This window comes from Eufriesea mexicana, unplaced genomic scaffold (assembly GCF_001483705.2).
Source record: "Eufriesea mexicana isolate 0111107269 unplaced genomic scaffold, ASM148370v2 scaffold294, whole genome shotgun sequence".
NCBI classification, from domain to species: Eukaryota; Metazoa; Arthropoda; class Insecta; order Hymenoptera; family Apidae; genus Eufriesea; species Eufriesea mexicana.
This window is the reverse complement of record NW_016908489.1, coordinates 1,899,423-1,918,497: the sequence shown is the minus strand read 5'-3', so window position 1 is coordinate 1,918,497 and position 19,075 is coordinate 1,899,423. Positions and strand designations below refer to the sequence as shown.

Sequence of the window (19,075 nt, the reverse complement as noted above, 5' to 3'; positions counted from 1 at the left end):
ACAAAATATATAATAGCATTCGTCGATTTGAAAAACATATGTATATAACCAATTGTTTTATTTATGGATTCCGGTCATATTAAACGAAATTACTATTAGCAAATTATAATACCTTTTATTATCATTTATTTCTTATTTATGTGAGAATTAAAGATTTCACGTGAAATCTATGGATTCATATTTCTAAAATACTGTTCTTTGCTAGAAATAAAGAATAAAATGTATCAGCGCGGTACTCTTAATTGGTCCGCCATCTTCTTTCACCCATTCGTTTGTATTTTTTATTTTCTTCACAAATAATTTAATAGAGTTATTTTATATTTTGTACCGTTACAGAATCATAACTTTATCTTACTAGAAATAGATCTTGATCGATACATTACTTGCAAGTCGCGCCACATCGACAAATTTTATGACAATTTTTCCAAACTTTCCCGCCATTTTTCCAAACATGTATTACTACGCCCGTGGTGGGCGGGATAAATGTAGACGTTTTTGTCGCACTGAAAAATAGTTCCAGGTACTTGCGAACGAACAGCCTCCCCCTTGAATATGCTACGTCCCCATTTAAAAAAATCAATACTTAATAATTAGCAATTAATACACTTCCCAAGTATATACGACTACTATCTTGTTTTCTACAGCTTTTAATGTACGTATATATTTACTTATCAATTAATGTTTAATTTTTCGTATATCATTAATATTCAAGTTAGATAACTTTTTATAAAATTGTTATAAAACATTATAGCATCTTTATAATTTTGTTGTTATAAATAAAACAAATTACTCTAATTAACCTAATTATGTAACATTAAGTTCAAACATTTAATATTCAGAAAAAATATACTCTTATAATAAATGGACAAATACTTTGAAAATGTGAACTTACATCTATAAATTCGAATTGTTTATTTTACAAAGTTTTACTTTGTGCTTTATATAGAGTAAATTTTATTTTACACAAAAAATACGAGTAATTAATTAATCAATTCATACTTTTTATTGAACAAAAAATACAATCAAAGTAATTAACTAAATATAAATTTTATACAAATGTAAATAGATTTATTTTATGCACACATTGTTGTAATTTTTAAGTAGATTTATATCTTTTAATGTAATGTATATCTAACAAAAATATATGTAAAAAATAAAATATATTTAATGAAATATATATTGTTTTTAATGTCGTCAATCATCATTATATAACATATAGTAATTTGTCAATGTGCTAAATATATATTTATAAAATAAATATTAACTGTAAGTGAAAGTCACAAAATTGATTAATTTATAAATATATGATTTATTTTTGTTTTTTCTTAAACATTTTTAGGAAATGTTAGAGAATTAAAACTAACTTAACATTTTGCCTTGTTCTGAATTGGTAAGAATAATTTAAATTCTGCTGGCAATTCATCTTCAGAATATAGTCTGTCAGAAAAATATACTCTTCGTATTCTACAATTTGCATGAATTTGAACTCTTAATGTTTCAACATAATTTGTTCCATATGCACGTCTAGTAAAATCAGCTAAATTAAACTGAATCTGATTCCATCCATCATCCAACCTCATTGGCATTGTACAAATAAATGGTTTGACTCTAGTTGTTGATTGGTAATTACTAGCACGAAATCTACGGCGTACATTCTTGTCATCAATTACCTAAAATCAAATATTTATGATCATTTGATATTTATATTATATTATATATTATATTTTGTTATAATTGACTAATTAAATATTTTCTTACCTGAACTTCAAATGTAAAATATTTCTTTAAATTCTTAATTATCATCACTAGAAATGGTAATTTAATACCTAAAGTTTTTCTGGGATCTGCTGGGCAAGTGATATATGTGGTACTAACATTGCTGCCCAATATTTCTAATACTAAACTCTGTATATCATTATCCGTGATTCGTTTAATGTGTCCGTTTCTAACTTTTTTATCCCAAATTTGTAATGGCTTGCTACCAATACTATACAAGATCGATAAAAATCCACTTTGAAAAGTATTTTTAAACATGATCACTTATTTGTTTTTCTTTCTTTGTCTTTTAAATGAATGTTTTTCAGTTACTTTTTTTAAAAAAACATGCGCCTGGAGAATTTAAAGAATTTTATGCTTTCATTTTCATCCACAACTTAACCTTTCATTTTATGACGTGAAGTAAGAAGTTACACGTTTTAACTGATTTTATTTTTGAAATAGTTAGCCCCGCTTAGAACATAACATCATTCGATGAATAAGAACGTTTGTAGTTTAAATCAACATTTTCTTTGAAAAATTTGATTTGCTAAATAACTTTAGCGATGACCATAACCTATAACATTTGTGTTTAATCAATGTTACCGTTAGATTTACAGCGACATCGAATAACAAACGATTATCTCGAATTTATCGATTATAGTCTTTCGATATTAATAATTTTAATTTAAACTTAATTTTAACATTTTAAAAACTTAAAACAAATAAAACAAAAAATAAAACATTTTAACATTTTTACAATCGTTTATTAATGTCAAATACAAACCGATAAAGTTTAAATAAGCAGTAGATACCTACGTATTAAACAATCATTTTTTAAAACGGAAGTAACGATTTTTCGCCATAAAAAACTTTATCAGTGTAAAATTTTTACTGCCATAACTATTTTTTAATTTTTTTCATCCAATCGTGCTTTTTTATCAATATTACTGAAAATTACATTTTACGACTGTCCTCTCATAAGGAATGAATAAGAGAATCAACTTATTTTAAGCGCAACTTTCACTTTGTATACCACGACATTAAAAACGTTAATTGTATATTATAATTTTTTTTCTTCATTATTAAAAAAGCAGTTCTAATTATTTACTTAACGTAAACATATGCAGTATTATGAGACTAAATTAACGTGGCGTTTTAATTGTTTTTTAACAGAAATTTTTGTTTATTCGCATTTTTGGCTACTTTCATAGAAATTATTTCTTTAACTATCGGTACACGATTCAGATAAACTTAACATTTAATTATTCGAAGACAAACAGTAAATTGTTGAAAATTCAACAGTAACTGTTGAAAATACTAAAAAATTGAAATTTTTGTGCATTTATTTATCAATAAATTCAAACACAAAACAAAGTACGTATGTTACTACGATATAATAATTTATAGTTTAATCATAATCAGGTATATAGACTTCTGTGCCAATAGTACAACTGTCCGATAGTTACAGATTTAAAAGAAAAGCGTTACTTGTAAAATAAGTATTTAGAATGTGACCTTTTATTCTAATGCATCCGCGTTATCTCTTGGAATCACGTTTATCTTCGTATTCTGTCGAGATACTTCCATTTCATACATCTTAGTAATTAATACTTTATTCACTTATTGTTACGACTAACTATTGTATTACAATTTACGCGGATAAAATAGGTCTTGCAACAGGGGTACACTTTCGTAGGATTCATGTTTCTGTTTCTCTTTCTTTTTCTTTTTTTATTGAAAAAACTATGCGAAAGAGGTTATTATGACTCTTTTCTCTTGTTTCTTTTAATTGGAACACTGAATCCCACGTGAAGAAGGAAGGCCCACCTATGAAGCGATATCTCAGAAAAAGGAACATTCATTAACTCGTCCTCGAGTGACCTATAAATTATTCGGAAGGTTTCGCGTTACGAAAGGTTATCTGAAAGAAAAAAGTATCGTAAATGATATAAGTAATCCTTCTTTCCTTCTATCTCCGTGATACGGAGTGTATTACATATCGTGGAAAAATAATCAGTGACGTTACTGAAATTTAAGAATTATTTGTATGTTTTTTTTCTTCTAAGGACTCATAATATTTAAGAAACCTGTAAAACGATGCAGTGAGAATAATGAATATAAGATAAGTCGTTTACACGAGAAACATAGAATTATATTTCTTTTTGTTCTTGTATAGACAGAACTAAGTCTATTTTTTGACATTATCTTTATTCATTATTAGATATTCTTTGTATCATCATCAATGTAGTATCATTATAAACGTTTGGCAATAAGACAAAATTCGGCGACGTTGTTTCTCAAGTATTATTTCATCAAATTCTTGATTACAATTAAAACAAAATTATTTTCTTAATAATAATGACTCAACGAGACAAATTTTGAATTATTACCATCTTATCTACAATTTCCAATACATCCAGATCATCTTCCATTTTTGTCTTAGATAACGGATGTATGAAAATTTGAATGTCCTTCACTTTTCAATATCTTGTAAAACACGAATATAACCCCAGAGTGCTTCTAGGCCCCATAGAAAAGCAAATTGGGGCAATAATATGAATATATCACATTACCTTTCTTCAATTTTATAAATTTGAAAACGGAAACTCGTAGAATAATTCAGTACGTTTAAAGAGTCTCCAACTAATTGCCAATCCTTTATTCTTTTCTTTATATGTACATGTTCAATTTTATAAACCAGTATAATGTTATTGATTTCATAAAGCACTAAGAATTTATAAGTGTTAATTTCTTTGTGTCAATGTCACCACCATAAAAATCTGATAACTTAGTTGGAGACACTTAATATACGTGACTCTTTGGAATTTCTAATCGAATTTCGTTTTGAGAAAATGCGCTTGTTTCGTAATGGTTGTTATATACAATTTCCAAATTAATAATTATTAAAAGAAATTTCGCTTTGCTCAACAAAACGGCGAAAGATTTTTGTACGAAATAAAATAACTTTATCGAAGTCATTTTTAGATCTATTTAAATGAAGATCACTGAGATTGTTTCACTGATTTGTACGCGTTCGTATTAGGTAATAAGACATAACAGACATTGTATTCGCGAGAATGAGAAAGCCAAGGATTATATAGAGAAATTAAGAGATGGCCGCATTTCATCTCAGATTTCAATATTTTTTACTTAACGTTTCTACAATGCTTTGATGATCATAAACCACGACTCTCTGGAAAATGACCATTTCATTTACGACAAACAATTTATGTTTCCTGATTGTGGTCCTATCAATGAAATTGTTATAATAAATATAATAGAATCAATGACCACTGTTAGGATCACAATCTTGATCAAGCACCAATAACACCTCTTATATCGAGGATCTATTACATATTCAAGCGCAGAAAACACAATTTAAGTTATAACATAGTCGCAATCAAAGATAATAAGTTCTACGCTTTGTACCATACATATAATTGTCACAAAAATCTATCGTAAACTACTGCGAACACTCGGCTTCACAGAAAACAAGAAAGAAAGAAAGAGAAAAAGAAAGAAAAAAAGAAAAAAAAGAAAAAAAAGAAAAAAGAAAGAGAGAAAGAAAGAGAGAAAGAAAGAGAGAAAGAAAGAAAAAAAGAAAGGAAGCAAGAAAGAGAGAAAGAAAGAAAGAAAGAAAAAAAGAAAGAAAGAAAGAAAACATGTCTGTACGTAAATGATTCATTATTTATTGGTGCTTGAGCAATTTCTTGATGCGATTAAGGCACTGCAAAAGATTGATCCTTCATAAAAAGCTACTGATCTTCAAAATCCGCGATCCGTTAAGTTAAAGAAGCAATGGCGTAATGTATGAAGATCGAGAGTCATCGGTGATTCAACGTTTGAAGTTACCGTGTAATAAGGCCCAGAGAGATAGATCAAGAAGACTCATTTTCCCTCCGATTAGTTCATTCAACAACTGTAATATATGTAAATACATTAATAAAAGTAGAGTACATGATTAATAATATGTAAAAAATAATTTAAAGAGAATACATAAAAGCAACATACATACTAATAAAAATAAAAGCTTACAATCCTGATAGGTAAGAAAAAATGTTAGAAACACATAATAATGGAAAAGAACACTGACATTTGTATTTATCTATCTAATAAATTAAGGAGAATTCAATTAAATCATTATTCTTAAAAATTTGTTATAATGTTCAAAAAAATTTGCCATTAAGGTTTACTATTAATATTAAACCTACAATGAAATTATTTGTTTTATAAAATTTTTTTTCAGACATATCTTGTTCTCATCAATGACTTTATGAAATGTCCTTAAAATAATTTTCCTTTGCAATGCCTTAAAAGGGCAATGTAAATTAAACTTATATGTAAACCTTAAATGCTATATAATTACTTATCAATAGCTCCATCCATTATATTGTTTTTAACTTGAATGCTAATGTGTATTCCGTCTCCAGACGCACCTTTATCTTTTTTTGTTTGTGAGTTGGATGCATTATCGAGACCCAGCTTACTTAAAGTACATAGAGCTTTCAATGCTGCTTGATTACGGCTCGCAGTTCTCGTTGGCCCATTACCATGACAAACTTGTGGTGGATCTGTACTTAATGTTACAAGTGATAGATATTCTTTATTTACTGCTCCCTGAAAACAACATTAATTATTAATTTGTTATTCAATATCAATTAATTTATTTTTTTTTACAATTAATACTTTTAATAAATATTTTGATACTACGTATAATTGCATTATTGTATTGCATTATACATTAATATACATTTTAAATTACAGAATAAGATTTTAATAGCTATATTTACCTTTGGAAAATCATTGAATTCCACGCTGAAATTAAATAGTTGAGAAAGATATTTCAATTGATCTTTGGGGGAAACAGTGGGTGGATTTTGTTGCTGTTGTCCACGTAGTTCTTCAGCAACAATTTGTACACTCGGTCCGCTACCTAATTTAGATTCCTGACCTCCGTCCACTAATAAAAGTCCAGGTACTAACTGACGTCCGATAGTTCCTGATTAAAGTTAACAAATACTTGTATAGAATAAATAATTCTACATTATGTGCATCTTAAATTTTACTACTCATCATTTGTTTTCAATGAATATCATAGAGATTTGAATTACATATATACATATTAATTTACATCTTACCTCCTACTGGTGGATGAGGTTGAGTTTCATTGATCTGCTCATCTTCTAAAAAGGTGACTTTCCTAGGTTTTTGTTCGGTATTTTCACTTTCTCCTGTTTTAATCGATGGTTTTGTAGGTTGTGGTTGGGGCTTACTATAACCTAGTTGTGCTAAAAGGGCTTCTGCTGCAGCTCTTTTAGCTAATTTTTTATTAGGACCTATTCCTTGAGCAGAATGCTGTCCTGTAGTAACCTCCATGACAAATTCTTTTCGCCTTGGTGCACCCTTCTCTTCAATCAAATTATAGACAGGTTCTTTTTCTCGCTTAGCTTGTTGTATTTGATCTAGTCGTGAAACTGCATTAACTTCTTCTGCAGCGTCAGATTCTGAGCGTGGTTCTTGATAAACTTTTATGAGATTTCGCGACTTCTTCTTTGCTGCCGGTGGTTTGCGTTTTACCCGAACTAAGCGATTTTGTATAGTTTCGGGCAACGGAGGTAGACGATTGAGTTCTTCTAACATGAACTCTGCTGCATGTTTTTTTGATACCTATGCGTTAAATTATAAATATATTATGTTATAAAATGTTTATTTTATAATAAGAAAAATAAAACTGTATATAAAATCTTATATTTTAAATATAAAAATCTTACTTTCTTTGAAGATCCTTCTCCTAATGTAACTTTATCTCCAACAGTGCATTTTGTTCTAAATGTCCGAATATGAGGCTTACCAATTTCTGACACAACTTCAAAACTAACAGGTAGACCACGTTTTAATGCTTTCTCGTGAACTAATGATACAGGACTCTTCAATTCTGCAATCGAGTCTTTAGCTTCACTTAATGTACCATTCCCACCAGCATTACAAGTATTAGCTACTTCTTCTGGTAATGGCAACAGGCGCAATAGTTCTAAAGCTTTACTCGCTGCGTCATGTCGTGCTGCTTGACCTGTCAAACCCTTACCAATAAATTGACGTTCTCCTACCTACAAAATGAATTGTGTAATAAAATCTTATGTCAAAATTACAATTAATGTAACATAATTTTATTATTTTTCTACCCTTAAGGATACAAGATATAACGGAGTATAACGTGGATTAAATATTCGTGGGAAGGGTCCTAAGCTATTTGTAACATATTGATGGAATCCTGCTGGTGGAGCTTGTCTAAAAGTATAAATTGTAGCTTCTCCTCTCTTCATAGCCAAAGCATTTAATTCAACAGTTGGTGGTAGATTTCCTATAACGAACAATGTAGTTTAAACCTTTGTGATATCTATAGTCCTTTTGTAATTATATATATATATATATTATACAAACTAGTGTATGTTTTATAAATATAATATTCATTTACCAGGACCACTAAAACATTTTCCTGGATGCCCAACTCGCATTGTCTTTGTAGGTTTCGGCGGAGGCCGTTGATACCAGGTTTTTGTTAATGCTTCAGTAGCAGCACTATGCTGAGCTTTTTTTATGCTAGGACCCTCTGCAACGTATTCCTCATCTCCCAATTTTAGCGTTACTGTAAATCGTTTTTTGTGCGCTGGTCCTTGTTCATTAGTCAACCTATATTGATGTTGAATCTTATTAAAACGTGCTAACTCATTCAATAAGCACATTGGTGTTTTTTCTTTCATGTTTGCCAAAGCTGAATCAGTCACGTTAACGTGATTTTGAGTAGGCGGACTCTGATCTCTGGACTCTCCACTATTTGTTTCGTTTGAAGTTGGTTTATTTGATTCTATGCTTTGCGGTTGTTGAATGTGTTGCTGCGGTGGCGGGGGATTTCGTTGATTATTTTGTTGTTGTGGATACTGCGGTGGTTGTATATTTGGATTTTGTAGAGTCACAGAGACAGTGTTTGCTTGTTCTTTTAGACTGACGCTAACCATGGTGCCTAAAAGAGCGATCAGAGTTAGTCTTGTAATTGTGGAAATAATTTATTATTATACAAGGGCATACTGCAATTTATCCAGCACTACCATTCGTATTGTGTGCATTCATGCCCATCAACATCGGTTGCCTTGGATTTCCATGTGGTGGTCCAGGGTGTTGCATGTGATGAATGTGCTGTTGATGGGGGGGCATGGACAGTATTTGTTGATGTGGACTCCGATGCGGTAACGGATGCTGAGGCTGATGTAAAGGGGCCATATTTGCCTGTTGCATAGGACGCATCGGACCACCCATCCTAATAAAACATCAAATAGCATAAACATTAAAACATTTTGTACTTAATAATCATTTCATATTTCACCATATGTGAAATAAGAATATTTAAATATATATCATGTATTTCTATATAAATTATAAAAAATTTTAGATGTGACATTAGAAAACTATCACAAACCTATTATGATCTCGAAGTTGGTTTTGCATTGTGTGATGTTGGTGACGTAACATCATGTATAATAATTATGCACAACCTGAAATTAATAAAAATATTGAAGAAATAATACATTTTAGCAAATTTATCTAAAAGAGAACACCTCAAGTACATCATTTAATTTCAGATGACATACATACAATGTAATTTCTTTTCTATATGAATATCCTAATATAAAAAATAAATATTAACTTATTAATATGATAAATATTTATGTTTAAACGAGACGAATGATATTTAAATAATATAGATACATAAAACATATTACAAAACAGATTTTGTTATTTAAAGTAAGCTAATGAATGTTTTAAAAACAATAAGTTAAGTATGTATTTGACAGTAGTTGCAAATATAAATTACATTATCTATATCATGAATTAATTTTAGGAAATTCATTTATAATTAATATGCGTAACAATATTATACGCAAAAAAGGAATTTTGTAAATGAACTAGTCAATAGACAATGGGCTTGGCCCGGCTATTTGGCAGCGGAACTATGCGGTTGAATTTTCTTACCGAAGTTTGTTCTATTTCACGAAAATTTTCAGATTATTCAACAGCGAAATTTCCGGCGAAACAGATCTACCACTTAAGGGAACACTGCCAGGCCCTTTATGCGGCTATTGGCAAACAGTAAAGAAAAATCGTCTGTAGACTAAAATGCGGCCATTTTGATGTGAGCCTCTCGGCCACCGTCTCTCATCCCTTCCAAAGGACATCCTACTTGCCGATTTTTTTAAAAGTCTGCAATATCGATTATAGTTATCGATATTTCTCGTTTCTTTAAATTATAAGTTGTTAATAATAATTTTTGTATGTTATCTATCTATTTAAGTTATAATTTATGAACTATAATAACGTACACGTATGTTGTTTGGCATATTAATTTAGTTACTAATATTCTTTCCTATCAATAAAACATTCTGAAAATAATGAGATAACGTTGTACTATACATTCAAATTTTTGAATCAAAATAACGGATATAATAAAAATTTATTTTAATGTTATTAATTGAAATTTAATTAATGGTACTGATAGATATGTGTACAAATATTTAAACGTAACCAAAATTTTAAGGAGAAACATATAGAGCGTGATAATAAAGTCAGTTTCATATGTCGTTTAATCTCATGGAAACCTCAGCATAATAAAATATTTCAAGTGAATGCTTTATATATGAACATCAGTATAATAGAATTTTATTTATTAAATATTTAATATTTTCTATTATAAACACAAATTGTTCAATTATCAAAAATAATTAATAACTGTTAAGTATTTCACTTTAAAATATTTTAATATTAATATTTCTTTTATTGATTGAAGTTAAGTAACATGAACGTATATTTACACTACAGATTTTTACTGACCACGCAAAAGCTTTTTTCTTAAATAATACTAGAAGAATTTATGTATTCATTCAACATATACAATAAGATTGTACATATAAATTATTTCAGCCTAAAATCAAATTTAAGTGGCATTTTTGTATAGAAATCATCAATATTATTGTGCATAAACTGTTGCTTTCTTGTACTCTTTTTTTAAACAACTTCACTTATTTACGATTTTTGTAATAGCACAGATTGCACATTAAATTTAAGGTACTAATATGACATAATAAACATAACCTAGACACCATATTAATATTTCTTTCTCATTTTATGTATAAATGAATAATTTTTTAATTATAAAAATTAAATTGAAAATAATACACCATAAAATGTTTCAGTCATCTTTCCATTTATTTTTTAAAGCTTATTTTCTAGGTTTTATTTTTAAATATAAACGTAAAAATGGAACAATCATTTCAATATGAGTTTTGTTAATAGTAACTATTAATATATAATTATTTACAATGGTTTATGTACAATAATGCACATACTAATACATTAGGTACAATGAAAGAATAATTAATTGAACGTATTTGGAACAATACATTCAAAACATATATAACATGAATATAATAAATTACAATTTGAATTGAACTTGAAGGTAAATTGAAGATATTATTAAAAAAAAATTATGATCTTAATTTAATGGACTACAGGGCATAAAAAATTGTAAACACTAATATTTTTCTAGTCTTGTTTTTTAAAGTATATAATTTAGTCTTTTTTTTTTAATGTGCAAAAGTATTAAATTTATAATATTTCATTTTTTAAAATGATTCTTACATTTTGAATTATAAAATTCACTTTTATGAAAAAAATTACAAACAAACATTTGTTTATAAATTTACAAGATGCATTATGTTCATCAAAATAGCATATAGCATTTTCTTACTCTTTTGACATGTTTTATAATTATCTTCAATCAATCTGGTTTAATAAATACTAATATATTAAAAAATTGCAATTTCTATAACAAAAATTTTATAATTGTAATACTTATTTCACCATAATTCTTCTTATCATCTATTAATTCATTAAAGAATCGCACTTTGTGTTATATTCATTCAACTTTCTTATTAATTTCTCTTTGGAGCCAATAAGCGTCTAGCATCATTGTCTTCAAGACTCAGCTAAGCTCCATTATTATAAAATAATTTATTAAACATTTAACGGTTTCAATTAATAAATACTATTTGATATACAATTTCACTACTGAATTTACAAAGAGCAGAATATAGATATTTAGTGTCCCTATAAAAAAATTCAGGTTGATTATCTTACTTAAGAGATCTTATTTAAGTATAAAAGGGCAATAATGATGATCCTCTTATAAAAATGCATTTAGAGAAAAAACAAAGAACAAGCCCTTTTATACTTAATTTGACTAATTTGATAGATGATATGTTGCAATTTATTAATATGTCTTATAAAAGTTTCTTCTACTCTTATATAAATAATGAGAGTGAAAGAAGAGTAGATGAAATTGCATTACTACTGATCTAAATATGTCTATGAATCAATTACTTGATTAATAGGTAAGATAATCTGCCTGATCATTTAATCTAGGACAATCTACATTAATATTTGGTCAAATCACTATTACACCTTATAGATAGCAACAAGTGACTTTGACATTATTAATTATTTATATAAATCATTGCTATTACTGTATATTTTTTCAACCCACTTCTATTCAGTGACATGTGAAATAACAATGAAAGTGATAACAATAAAACTCATTTATTTAATTTTAAATTTACTTGGCTTTTCTTTCTGTAAAATTAAGAATTTTAATTTTTACTATGAACTTAATACATTGTTATTTCTTAATAAGTGTTACATTTGAAACAAAATTACTGAAGTAGGTTAAAAATAAATACAATCTTCTCTATACTAACTTTCAATAGCATTAGGCACTGTCAACCTGTTATTGAAAATATTTTAATAAGTTCAACTCTTGATAAAGTCAGAAAAGTCAATTCTTTTATGATAGATTTCATAACTAATGAACCAATATCATGTGCATTAAATTTGAAAAAAAAAAAAGAAAGATTCATCATGATCAAACAAGTTCTATTTCCAAGGTATTTTAATTTAGTAAATTACATGATAAAATATAGTACGTATCTTCTACTTACAAAATTTGAATTTTTACAACTTCTTTTTAAACAAAAAATATGTATTAAATTCCTAAATTTGCGTATAAGCGTCTTTCCATTTTATAGAAATTAGATTCAAATTTAACTTTATAATATTAACAATATACATAACTAAATTTACAAAACATGTTATACTATATCAATGAACTTGTTCCTGCATTTATATGCTAGATCACAATACTGTACGTTGAAACTTTTATAGAGGAAAAAAAAAAAAAGAAAAAAAAAAAAAAAAAAAAAAAAAAAATGAAAAATGAAAAGTCGAGAAAATGTATAGTTTTTTGTTTCATGACATTACAAATCTCGATTGTGCAGCTGATAGAATTATGCTATTCGATTAATGTTGTACTTTTTCAGGACATTATATTTACATCAATTTATTTAGAAAATAAGATAATTTAGAAATTGAGTTATAATTCTTAATTATTATCGAAAGTGAAAAGTATCTCAAATGCCTGCATTTGAGATATAAAATTTATAAAAATTGTTTTATTTAGAAAAATTGACACAATGAGATATTACAAATGGTATAGTATTATTTTTGCTAATATTAAATCCAAAAACTAAAAAGTTATATTGGATATTGGTAATCATTTTCTGATAAATTTATTCTAATATTGTTAAAGAAGTAAATGAAAAAATATCAAAATATAAAATTTTGCACATTTAATGAACGAATGTAAAATATTTCCCTATATTGTAAAATATAATCTGTAAAAATTCATATATTTATAAAGTTACTAAGTTGCTACTAAGAAGACTTTATTGTCGCAACACGCATTTTTCGATCTTTCACAAAGGACGAAACATATTCCTACCAACTGCACAGTAACAAAATGAAAACTAGAAAAAAGGAGCATAAAAACCATATCTCCTTGGTTGACGTACAGAATGCTATTTTCTTTCATTAGATTTAACAATTATTATCACTTCACGTGCCTTGGCAACATACATCCTTAAACGCTAATACGCTTATCGCTTTATAGATGTACGACTTGCTTTTATTGGGGTACCATGTATCCCTTTTATACTTTCTGCATCGTTCACTGAATTCTTATTTTTGTTATCAAAATAATGCCCCGATTATGCAATTCTTAACTTATTTTTGTGGCACCATTGTGATTCATCTTATGGTTTATAGTCCAGTTATCATCTTGTACAGTTTTCAAATATTCTTCTAGTAACGATGCCAAATTACGTCTTTTAAATCGTAACGATTCTTTCACAATATCTCGTAAAAATGCAAGTCGTATATCTAGAGTCCCTTGAATTTGGTGTAAATGTGAAAATAGTGTTGCATAATCTGAAACAAGATTACAATTATTGATACAGATTTTTTTTTACACAAATTCCTTTCTTCATAGGCTATAAATATACATAAAAAAATAACAGGCAAATCCATTTCAACTTACTTGTACCTCTTCTTCGCACTTCTTTATATACAAGTTCACGAACGGATAAATTATGTCTTCTAATATCTTCCAATTCTTTTTTTGTCAAGACTTTGTCTTTTTCTATTTTGGGCTCGCGTTTTTCTTCGACATGATTAGATAACCGTTCATCAAGCGAATTTTCGACTTTCACACTATTTTCAACACAATCATTAGGAGGTAGTTTGTTACACTCATTTTTAACATTTTCCATTTTTTCAGTTTTTACTTCGCTGTTAGATGTGTCAATGTTATTAACTACCGGTGTTAAAGTTGGTGGAGCATCCATATGATTGTTAGTATGCTCCACTGGAATTGGTTCAAAAACTGGTATCGTTGGCATTTCTGTAAGGCCATTTACTAATTTCTCCGGCGAATTCACACACGGCGCATTTGATACACTAGGTAGAGAGTTTATTATATTTGATGAAACTTGATTTGAGTCGGCAGTTGGGGTCACTTGATTTTTTGTATCATCAACCCATGGTACCGGCGAACTGGGTGGAGTATTCGTAGGTGTATACGACGGTCTCCGTATAACTACGTCCTTAGGAATTGGACCCGGTTTTCGTTTATTTGGCGGTGGTTTTGAAGCAAGCGACCCTCCTCCGTCCGATGTAGGTAAGGTACGTTTAAGACCACCCTTAGAGGTTGAAGATGTTGCACCAACCATGTCAATGTCCGCTTCATCGACCATCATTCTTTTATCTATTTTGAATGGATTACCTAAAATTTAAACATGAAAAATTAAATTCTCTTTTAACATAAATTTCCATTCAATTTCTTTAATTTAAAATAAATTATAAACATCTTAAATAATTACCAAACATATGTTGTCTAACTGGAGCACTTTCTATTTCTCTCAATGGTGGAGTCATACGTTTTAAATACTCTTGATAATTTCCCATTTGTGCTAAAGGCATTGAATGAACATAGTCATCATCAAGTAATTTTGTATGCAATAATCCAGGTTGTAGAAAATTGGCACGCATTCTAACAACTTGATCTAATAGAGATTTCCGTGGAACATCGAATGCATTCCTATAGCTATGCGCACCGCGTTGTTGATTTCTAACTAATCCAACTACAAAACCACCAAATTCATTTAATTGATCCCTCAATCCAGTAAATTTATCTTGTAATAATGGATGTGGTACCTGTTAAATTGACAAACAATTAATTATATAACAATATAAATATTTCTATAATGAATGATAGTTTTATAGATAATAAAATATATTTACCAAATCCTTTTTTAATGGGGTTCTAGGAATAACTCTCACACCCTCTGTTACTGTTGTACTACCATTTACTAAATTTTTTGTCATATTGGCAGTAGCAAGTTGCTTAGAAAGAACTTCATTACATAGTCTGTCAAATTCAATTTTTGCTTGATTTTTTAATCGTTTTAAATAGTTTAAGACACTATAGGACAATGAATTATCCATATTATCAGGTATTAATGTTTGTGCTAATGGTGCAGGTGCACCCATTCTAGTTAAAGCTCTCCTAAGGGACTGTAATATAAAAGTGTTTAGTATTATTTAAATTTATAAACAAGACAATTACATTTCTTAGCAACCATTTAAAAACTTACTGCTGCATAATAAGTAGGCATCGTTCTCATATAATTTTGGAATTGCGTTCGCCACTCAGTCGTTGGTTTTAATCTATGCACTTTAAACAGTTCTTCCAACAAAGGCAAAAGTACTGGATAATTATAAGGCATGACAAATAGATTTACGCAAGTTAAATTAGTGCTTGCTTTCAAATATCCAAATGGATGACCCACGTCACTCGATTTATAAGAGTTAGCCACAAAAACTTGCCAACAAATCGTCGGTTGTTTTCTAGCTAATATATACTGTGTCAACGGACTTGGTTCTAATTCATATTTATCAAATGGGAGATTTTCTATCACCATAGGTTCTTGACTTGTACAAGTAAATTTTACATTCGGATGTGCTGATCTCGGCGGTAAAGAACTAGCACTCAAATCAGGCCAGAAACTTTCAGGGATCGGCCAGAATCCAACTGCGAAACCTTTCTGAGCAGATCTTGGAACATAAATCAGTCTTCTACAAGAATGCCACGCTGTATTTCCTGGTACCGTTGGATTAGGAGGATACGTTCGAGTTCCGTTCGTTGTATTATTTTCGTCTTCGTTTTCATCATCGTCTGCATGCTGTGTTTCGTTATTTAAGGGTGGCGGATCTGGACCAATTTTTTCGAAATTGATTACTACTCCAGACTGAACCTTTTGTACCAAAGAGTCTATACATTGCATCATCATTCTAAAAGATGTTATACAATATGAACGACCTACAATCAATAATACATTTCTAATATCAGTAATTTTAAAACAATAAAAATAGGTTATATTATAAAATAAAATATATTATAAAAAAATGTTTTCCTTACCTCCAGTAACTTCACACATGGCATCTATGGGAGATGAATCACTCGCTACTAAACCTGTATCTCTTTCAACAGCTGGAGTTCCAGATAATCGAAGTACCAAAGAAAACAATCTTTGGTCCCATCTAAATGGCTCTTTTGTTAGCTCGGATCCAGGTATTGGTGAATGCATTGGTAAAGTAAACTACAATTTAATTTTTATTTCTTAATCACTTCTTTTCATGAAAAATTACAAAACTATTTCTGATTTTTAAATAATTAATATACTTACATCTTGATTAACTCCACTATTAGTTGTATATTTTCCTCCATCTGTAATCACAACAATTACTGATGGTTCCAAGTAAAAGGGACATCTTCCCTGTCCATATGTGTCTATACCAGTCTGCATACGATTGATATTTAAAACATCCAAAGCATGTTTTAAAGCAGCACCTAATGTTGTCAGCCCAATACATTGTAAATTTTTAAGCTCATTCATAAATGTTGCTAAATTTTCTTTCCAACCAGCCTAAAAGAATAAAAATATTTGTTTAAATATGTATGAAAAACAAGAAAAAAAAATTCAAACATCTGCATTTTTTATTTACAATTATTAATACTAATTTTAAATATATTTCTTTTTCTTGTGATCATCTACTATTACTAATAATAATAATAAAGAATTAAGAAGTAATTTATAATTGAAATGTTTCTCTTATCAAAAATATTTTGATTTTCACAAGTTTTATTTTTTTTATCTGTAACATATGCATGATAATAAAATTAATATTTCAAAAAAGAAAAATTGTAATTTGTTACAAGGCTTGGAGTTCTGTCACTGAAGTTTTTCAATAATAGAGGAGAAGATTGTTCTACAATAATGAGAACCTCCACGTAACATTAGATATTCAGACAATAAAGAATAGCCATAAAAAATTCATAACATTCATTGTCCGTTGCATTGATGATTTCTTTATTGTACCAGAAATATTAATTCTCATCAGCTTCTATCCAATTCACAATAATTCTTTATTGTCTTAGGATCCACTGACCCATAGACTCCTCTTTTTACTTCTCTACCATTATTAAATTGGCGACAGTACCTTAATCCTTATAACAACTTTCAACCTCATTCATTATTAAGCCATTAACCTGATATGTTCAATTCTGAAAGAAAAAAGGTCTCAACTTCAATTTATAAATACATTTGATATAATCACAAAATTGAATGACATAAAATGAAGTTAAAGTATTATTGTCAAAACAATTAATAAAACAAACTTGGATAAAAAGAAATTAACAAAGACAGGTTGCAAAAATTTAAAAAACAAAAGTAAAAGAGTTTGTCTTATCAATGAAGTTGTGTATATCAATTTCGTAAATTTGGCGCGCACGTAATCACAGAGAAAAAGACCCTCGTGGGTATGCCCCCACCCGTATGTCACTACCCACAATGCTGCTCTTCCGTAACGGAGGACGGAAGATTCAGCAAGTGCACGCTGCATTTTGCTGCCTTTTTGCTGAGTATCAATTATTCAGCAATCGAAGGGGGCCAATAACAGCAATCTTGCTTGAATACATTGACTGATTGCAAAAAACAATGAATTGTGAATGCGTTTAGAAAGGAAAATTAAAAAGATATTTAAGGAAAACGTAATCACACGTAGAAAGAGCTTATGTATGGAATACTATATATGTAGCTAGCATAAAGACAGTATGTATACGTGTTAGTAAACGAGAGAAAGAGAGAAAGAAATATAGAGATCTTAGAAATGAAAGAAAAGGAAAAGGATAAAAGCTGTGAAAAATGCGAACGCAAAAGCAAGTGAAATACGAAGAAAACATACCTTAATATTCTGGGGCGGATCTTCGAAGGTCAGGAGCATATAACGATCCCCACGGCTTTCTGGTGATCTTTGTCTTACCTAAAAAAAGGGATGAACGATTAAGAAACAAGTTAAAGGGAGGTAAAAGTAAGAAATCCGTTATACACGTTGCTCTTTTTGATGTTGAAACAAACTGACGATTGGGCAGCAACCACAATTGAATCTCCCGGCCGGGAAAGCTGTCTGACTAGCGTACCTTCACGAAAGTCTCCACGGCGCTCTTGGCTACGTCCAAAAGCGTGGGTCGCCCGCCCAAATATGCCCTCTGATTCATGGAGGCCGACGTGTCGATCAAAAAGACTATTATGGTCATCTTCGCGAGGCGAACCCGCTCGTTCTCGAGGTCGTAACTGCGGCCCGAGACCTCCCGTAGTCAGAACTAGCTAGCCAAGAACCCTACGACGGCGTGGCGCATAGCTGCTTCGACCATTGAACGCTCCCGAATACGCTCTCCGAAAAACTTCTTTTATCGTAACGGCGCCCGCTTCGCTCTTACTCTCTTTTGATCTCTCTCTTTTCTTTCTACCTCTTTCCC

At 29.5% G+C, this 19,075-nt stretch overlaps 3 protein-coding genes across 5 annotated transcripts; all 3 read right to left on the bottom strand.

The window, feature by feature from the left end:
- Positions 1–1,364: 1,364 nt before the first annotated feature.
- On the bottom strand, positions 1,365–2,063 carry Bug22 (cilia- and flagella-associated protein 20). The gene is made up of 2 exons (XM_017911942.1): positions 1,759–2,063; positions 1,365–1,670 (listed from the first exon to the last, which is right to left on the bottom strand). Exons 1-2 carry the CDS (start codon positions 2,032–2,034, stop codon positions 1,365–1,367), a joined length of 582 nt encoding a protein of 193 aa, XP_017767431.1. The 5' UTR covers positions 2,035–2,063.
- A 913-nt stretch (positions 2,064–2,976) lies between these two features.
- On the bottom strand, positions 2,977–9,952 carry stau (double-stranded RNA-binding protein Staufen). Of its 3 annotated transcripts, none has more exons than XM_017912045.1 (10): positions 9,787–9,952; positions 9,233–9,308; positions 8,865–9,073; positions 8,234–8,779; positions 7,941–8,119; positions 7,530–7,865; positions 6,897–7,425; positions 6,549–6,757; positions 6,195–6,375; positions 2,977–3,679 (listed from the first exon to the last, which is right to left on the bottom strand). In XM_017912045.1, exons 2-10 carry the CDS (start codon positions 9,286–9,288, stop codon positions 3,666–3,668), a joined length of 2,259 nt encoding a protein of 752 aa, XP_017767534.1. In that variant the 5' UTR covers positions 9,289–9,308; positions 9,787–9,952; the 3' UTR covers positions 2,977–3,665. The 3 variants fall into 3 exon arrangements, with proteins under 3 accessions (XP_017767534.1, XP_017767535.1, XP_017767533.1); XM_017912046.1 differs by lacking the exon at positions 2,977–3,679 and adding an exon at positions 5,429–5,677; XM_017912044.1 differs by lacking the exon at positions 2,977–3,679 and having other exon boundaries at positions 6,121–6,375.
- Positions 9,953–13,685: 3,733 nt separating this feature from the next.
- On the bottom strand, positions 13,686–18,853 carry IntS6 (integrator complex subunit 6). The gene is made up of 9 exons (XM_017911885.1): positions 18,737–18,853; positions 18,502–18,579; positions 16,944–17,183; positions 16,676–16,856; positions 15,852–16,576; positions 15,499–15,771; positions 15,078–15,411; positions 14,237–14,980; positions 13,686–14,127 (listed from the first exon to the last, which is right to left on the bottom strand). The coding sequence occupies exons 1-9, from the start codon at positions 18,851–18,853 to the stop codon at positions 13,919–13,921; spliced, it is 2,901 nt and encodes a 966-aa protein (XP_017767374.1). The 3' UTR covers positions 13,686–13,918.
- Between the last annotated feature and the right edge of the window lie 222 nt (positions 18,854–19,075).